The 7,151-nt window shown below is 44.2% G+C and overlaps 1 protein-coding gene across 5 annotated transcripts in view; it reads right to left on the reverse strand.

The window, feature by feature from the left end:
- Positions 1 to 5,450, reverse strand: part of mecom (MDS1 and EVI1 complex locus) — an 804,010-nt gene extending 798,560 nt beyond the window's left edge. For all 5 annotated transcript variants that reach the window (XM_078564130.1, XM_078564129.1, XM_078564131.1 and 2 more), the window contains exon 1: positions 5,245 to 5,450. In XM_078564130.1, the coding sequence (XP_078420256.1) occupies positions 5,245 to 5,281 (37 nt within the window). In that variant the 5' untranslated portion in view covers positions 5,282 to 5,450. The remainder of the gene's footprint in view (positions 1 to 5,244) is intronic.
- Positions 5,451 to 7,151: the final 1,701 nt, after the last annotated feature.

A 7,151-nucleotide genomic window follows, 5' to 3' on the forward strand; every position in this document is an offset into this window, starting at 1 on the left:
ACCATGTACTAAAATTGGAACCATACAGAGAGAGATGGCAGCAAGCACCGAAGTGCGCCTCCAGAGCCATGTGGGAGCAGAGTGTCTCTGGGGCTCCTCTCTCCCTGAAAGCCACATGGCACCCCCTCGCTGCGGTGATTTACGCTGAACTCACTTGTTTTAGTTTCGAGGGAGCAACTTATGATTGGTTATCATATCGCAAGGCTGCCCTCATATAAGGGCCCATATTGTTCCCCCTCAACCCCCACTTGCCTGAAGGTATACAGCTGTACAATATGCTGCCGCCGTGATGTATGACTGCCAGGGTCCCCCCCCACCCCCCCCCCCGCCTTTGAGGTCACCATAATGAGATGCTGAAGCTTATAAAAGAGGTGAAATAATTTTAAACACAGACACACAATGAGTTTATTTATTTAGAAAGTAGTTAAAAGTAGTCTGGGGATTGGAATATTCAGTGTTGACATTGTACAGGACTGGCTCCTTGCCAAGGTACGTCTCAAGGGGAAAGGCAGTGGACAAGGAATTGAAAACCTTCCCTTTCCCTGAGACTTAATAGAAATCAATAATCACCCTCGGCGGGGGAAGGTCTTAGACACGGCTCCGATAGCTGGAGCTCACTTGCTCTTTAACACTTAGAATCTCTGAACGGGACGGTGAAGCCTGTTAGCGGTCAGTTTGGGAGGTTGTGCCCTGACTCATGTATTTGGAGCGGCTCTCTGAATTCGAGCTCTGATTTTGACATCCTTTTAACAACTTGCTCTGGGATGTTTAATTTTTAAAAAAATTCTGGCTATGATTCTATTTTCCCCTCTCGTTATCGAGTAGGCAGGGAACAGATTGGTGTCCCCCGTTCGCTTTTCCAACAAAATCCACACCTAGATCACAAAAAAAATGTCTCTCCCGCCGCAGGCGGCAAACCTCAACAAACCCGATTAAAGAACACGCACAGAATCAGCTTTTTAAAAAATAATAATAACGTTTCCAAAGTTTATCTACGCTCGTACCCCATGACAGGGTTAAATTATTTTGAACATCCTCGCTGTTATATTTGCTGGTCCCTTATCAGTTCCCCTCATCTCCATCACTCCTAATCCTCTAAGCAAAATAGTGAAAGCGTTTTTTTCATTATTGTAGAGAAAGGATTTCAATAACATCACATGTGCTTTCATGCTTTTCAAATTTTACATCGCGGCTCTGAGTGATAATGCGACGCTTAATATTTGTATTTGCCAGGCAGCGCGGCCCTTCCACAGATGTTAATACAGTGATAGTAAACACCGTGTGTGCAGCAGAGTGCTGCATGTGAAATGGGAAAGTAACAGCGCTCTCTCTGTGGGAGAATAAGGTGTAAAGTTGAATTTGAAATCAACTCATCGCCTGGAGCATAATGACTGAAAGTGACCTAACTCTCAGCAGCCAGAGAGAGGGAGCGAGAGAGAGAGAGAGAGAGAAACAGATAATGGACGTGCGGACAGTTCCCAGGGTCAGAAAAGAGAGAACGAGAGTAACAGATAGACGCATGTCAAACCGGAGAACTATTTCCCTGATAAAAGCCCAGAGGGACAAGTTCTCAACTTAACATGAAGCCGAGGTAGAGGAAAGTCTGAACCGCTTTGAAACTCTTTTTGAGGTAAACTAAAACACCCAAACTTCATTCTCAGCCCTGATTGAAATGGAGGCACCGCACAGAAAAAATTCAGATGATAAGTAGAGGAGAAAACTCAGGAGAGGACGAGGCTTGTGTGCAAAGCAATCGGCAGCGGCTCGGTGTTAACTGCGATCTAAAGAGTTGCATTTTGAAATGCTCGATATGAAAATTAAAAATTACAGGCGGCTCCAGTGTTTAGCCGCTCACAGTCAAACCGACTGTATGGCAGCAAAAATTTCAACTGTTTCATGCGACCCAGATACATGAATCCGAGAGTTTACCTTTAAAAGTTTTACAATGAATTCCCATTACTGGCTGCTTTCCCCAATCTACCACTGCGCCCAAGTGTTATTTAGTGAAACCGAGAGGCTGGCTCGGAAACACTATTTTTGAATTTAAAGCCCCGATTAAAAAGAACAAATGGTATTGGTTGAAAAGATATTTCAAACCCGGCTGCTAAACCATGGCCGTTTTGTAACGACCACACATCCTGTCCCGAAAAACTTTAGAGCGAAACATAAACCAAACCGAGCTGAGCCTCAGTTGAAGTTCAGGCCTGGGACCATACGATCTATCAAAGAACAACATCAAAATTAGCTGCCAGCTAATGGCATTTAGAGAAGTGGTGTGTGTGTGTGTGTGTGTTGTCGGGGGGTGGTGGGGGGGAGTTAGTCATACAATGAAACGCAGAGCAGACTTTTCTGCTACTCAGTTCGAAATACATGAAGTCCTATAGTGCATAAGGAGGACTGTAAAGCCAAGCAGTGTGTGTGTGTTTGTGTGTGTGTGTGTGCACACATCTCTCTGGGGTGTTCGCTGTATCCATAGCCAGGTATTGAAGTCAGCCACCCTCGCACTTCTTCAGAATATAATAAATACTGCGATGCATTAGCCGCAACATGAAAATATATTTTAAAACTGCTCTTATTTCTCCGATTGCCATGGTCAACTCTCTCGCACTACAGTTCGCCTCCCGTTATCTTTGAATTGATTTAACAATATTTCGTGTTCCTGTGAAGAGCAATTAAAAGGCAAAAAAAACAATCTGATCTAAAGCGGTAGCCCTCCCTCCCAGCCTACATGTTTAAGGCGATATTCACTGCTGTTTTAGTCTTCCATTCTTACATTAGAACCCGTTTAAAGATGTATTAATCCCTTTTCCCCTAGCTTTCCTCCAGGCATATAGCAAAAACTCTTCACAAGGGTTCTTTCAAACAATGATACCGTTGGGAAGTTTTGTAATTACTTCACTGTGATTACATTAAATGAAATCCTTTCAAACTGCATGTTGACATTTGCTGCAGTCAGACATAAGCCCAAAAATCAGGTTTAAAGAAAACAACTTGGAAATAATTTTAAAGGCTGTAAATTGACACCGCGCCGTTGGGAAATTGGAGGTTACACCGTGAGATTTTGAATTCGCGATTTGGTTCCTTCAGATAATGACAGCAAAAGTCCCCCCTACTGTTGCTGCGAAGCGATGGAAAGGTAATACATTGTTTCTGCATCCTACACACACCTATGTGAAGTTACTGCACATTTACCCAATGTTGCTGACTGGGACACGGTAATCCATTTATTAATTTGAATGATCTTCAGTAAAGTGTGTGTGTGTGTGTGTTTATGTGTGAAGTCTACCGACACAGTGGGAGATCCAAAACATCCCGTCACGTCGCTTGATATGTTAAGAACTCAGCAGCCAGCATTTTTAAAAAAATAACATTGAGACATAAACTTGGTTCAATGACCTGGCGTCAGTCACATGGAGGATTGATTCTCATTTAGCATTCCGAAAAGATGGGTGAACAAGTGAAATATTAGCGATATTTAAACATGATCAGGAACTGCATGCAATCGACCCAATGTTCGAGGTGAAAACGATGAAAGAACGGGTTTAAAGGGAAGCTGAGCAAAACTCTGGTAACAGAAAGGTACGCGGGCTGAGAAGGCAAACGCTGTGCAGGAATGCAGTCCCGTCCTTCCATAACACTTAAAAAGTATCATAAACAAAAAAGTCTTTATTAAATCACTTGCGGCGCGAAGTTCGGTGTAACAGGAGGTAATAAATTATTAATGCAGCCATGGCGAATGCTGCTTTCTAGTTATGAGTTGACTGCGAAGTTGAACCGCTGCCTTTTAGTAGGTCAGGTAGGTGAAAAAGACAAACTCTTCGTAGTTTTTTTTATAAATCACAGGGCATCTAATTCGGACAATAATTAGACCAAAACCAAGCATTAAAACCACGCGGATGGATTTTTAAAAAACATATATTTAAACGGCCAGCTGTTGCATCACACTCAAGTATGTTTACATCTTTCATATCACAGTTCAGCAAATACAGACCCTCCCACGCCTCACACACACACACACACACCCTCCCCGAAAAAGATAGTGGTTGCACAAGCAATGCAAGGACTACCCGGTTTTATTGGTGCACGCTCTAAATATGAAGCTGTTTGGAAACTGTTGAAGTATTTGCAAGAAAATATCTTGCAGAAAACTCCTAAAGCAATTCTTTTTAACCCCCCACCCTCCCCTTACCCAGCTTTCAGTTCCACATCATACGTTTTTCCCGTTCTCTTCGCTTATAAAAGAAAACAGCATTTTTAAAAAAAAACATCTCCTTGTTTATAAAAGCATACACACAAGCAAATGTCATTCAAAGAATGGCTTGAAAGGAGCGAACATGTTTTGAATGTGTAGGTCATGTGAGGAGTGAACTGATGGAGCAGTGATACTCGACGTTAAATCTTTACTGAGCAAAAACTCAAGTCACAGGGCGACAGAAAGCCTGTTCACGATATCATGGCGGATTTGTGACGGGAGGCCGACTGTGAGACCTGGGTCGGGTTTTAGTGCCCGAACACACACACACACACACACTCACTCACTCACTCAGGCGAAAGTTGGGCCGCCTCATCGCCCAGTCTCGCTAAGTCGGCAGTTAACCTGGGTGACAGGGAAGCTGTTACACACCCTGCTCGGTTTATATCTGACACATTCACCTGCTTCACACTGTCCAAGCCCCAGCTCTGCTGCAGACCTTGCCTGAAGTTTGAGAAGGTGCCTCGCAGCTGGGCAATAGCGCCCACTGTTTGCAAAGGAAGAATACCGTCCTGAGCAGCAAGAGGGAAACTGCTTTTCAAAGTTCTCATCTCCTCTCTCCCTCTCTTTCAGTCTCGCGTTTAACTTTGCACAAACTTCAGTGGCAGAATATGAGCAGGAACCAATCCTCCAGCACCCACCCCCCTCCCCACACACCACCACCACCACCCACCCACCCCCACCCCCCACATACCCCCCTCCCACCAGCCTTGCCCGCAAGAGCCGAAGGCAAACAACCCCTCGGATCCTAGTGCTGCAGCCAAAAGGCGAAAGAGAGAGAGAGAGGGAGAGGGATCTGCCAATCCCATTCCGGTAGCTGACTCGGGATGAGATTGAACAGATTGTGTTCAGCCTTGGGACAGAGGGAGAGGGAGAGATCGGTTTAAGCAGCTTTTTTTTGGTGGATGGGACCCCGACACCGAGCAGACACACAAAGTAATACAAAATGGCAGAGAAGGGAAAGTGACAGAGAAATGGGATGTTGCACCTACTTGTGGCCAGTTTGCGAGCCCTCCCTTTGGATCTCATGGTGGCTGTGTCCAGCGCTGGTGGGGATTCTTAGATTCTCGGATGTCTTTCTCTTTCTCTCTCTCCCTTTCTCTCTCTCTCTCTTTCTCTCTCTCTCTCACTCTCTCACTCTCTCCCTTTCTCAATCCGGACTCGCTATCTCTCCCGCATTGTCAGTTTAGACACCTTCGCACATGCGCACTGCCTTGCTGCCGCGCCGCCAAAAAGTTTGAAGCGATTGATCACTTTAAGCGAGATTGTGTCAGAATGTGTCAAAAAAAAACGTGGATTGTGACCTCCGGCACCCGGCGCTTTACAGCCTTTATTCCGGGGATTGTTCATAGACCGCGGCTGCCCTGCTGACAAACCGCAACACATATATTCATAATAATACAATAATTAGGCGTGTAAGCTCAGTCTATTGGTCGAATTAATAAAATATGAACTAGTAGTAGGATTTGAGATTGAGTGCTGTGTTGCTTGTTCTGTTCTATTCCGTCCACTTTCAATTTAACAGCGTGGATGTAATGCAGAACCTGCCTTTTGCGTGTTGTCCAGAATTCTGTTTAATACTGATAGGTTGCATGTTTCAATGTCAGTTTGGAATTCCTTCTCAGATAAATTAAATCGTTGAAAGAAATGGACTTAAGGAGGCATTATTATGATATCAGTGTGTGTTCTGGAAATTTCATTTTTCTAATCAATGGGATAGTTCGCCATTTACTCCACATTTTGCTGCACACATCATCTTTAAGTGATTGGAGTGGATTTCTCCCTCTCTGTTTATGGTGATATTATATATATATATATATACACCACTAAGTCAGTGTATCGATATTGTGCTACAAAATCCACACCTTAATTTGTTTCCAGAATGGAGACGGTTCGGTAAAATCTTGGGATTGTGTACATTTTGAATAGACTGTAAATAAATATGACCATTTCAATCTGTTATATGGCCCTAGATTTCATCTCTCTCCATCCACTTTGATTGATTAGGGCTCTTATTAGTGGTAATAATGGCCGTGGTCTGCGCCCTGCAGCCAGTGGCCAGTCTAAACAGACAGACAGACACAAACACACACACACACACAAACACAACCCGTGTGAGGATCATCCCACATTCTCCATTCACTCCCTCAAAAAAGTTTTTTTAAAAAAAAAGCGGTTTCCCTGAATATGTTCTTCCGGTGAATTAGGTAATCCGGTTTCGCTCGCATGTAACTGTCTGTGAGTTATGCCCCTGACTGCCGTTGATATTTATAATATTGATAATATGATAAATATTTTGAAACAAAGAAATCGAAACTTTCAATTAGCTTGAAGCGCTCGTGTTCCCAGCACATTAATCTTTCCGCTCTACAGCGATTCAGGATGGAAATGTGGAATTTCGCTTATTTCGTTAGCCGAGAACTTCAATCAGTCTTTGCCCTGTTTATTTTGTAGCAGGAACACAGTTTACCGCCCGCCTGATGCGGTTGATAGCCATATTACCCACTCCTTATTTTACGCCCCCCCCCTCCCTTCCCCCCTCCACGTGTGCAAATAGCTGAAGCAGACTGTGACTACAGAAGGTAAGAAGGCAAACAGCTACCAGGTCAGTTCTGGTAAAGTGTTAGAGGGTTAGAGAGGGGATTTCCCCGCTCTGACAGCCCAGGTGGCTGTTTGAAGCAGCTTGTTACACCGGGAGCATGTGGTCCACAGAAGCCTCCCGTGAAAGTGACTTTGAATTTCAACGGATCAATGTATTAAAGCGGTCACTGAAACCGAATTTGGAACAGATCCCTCTTCACAGCTTTTGCATCCTTGGAATCACACGGAAAGGGGCAGAGACAAGGGCACAAATACCTACACACACACACACATAAACAAACACTATGGATCAGTGCGG

This window comes from Cetorhinus maximus, chromosome 19 (genome assembly GCF_964194155.1).
Source record: "Cetorhinus maximus chromosome 19, sCetMax3.hap1.1, whole genome shotgun sequence".
NCBI classification, from domain to species: Eukaryota; Metazoa; Chordata; class Chondrichthyes; order Lamniformes; family Cetorhinidae; genus Cetorhinus; species Cetorhinus maximus.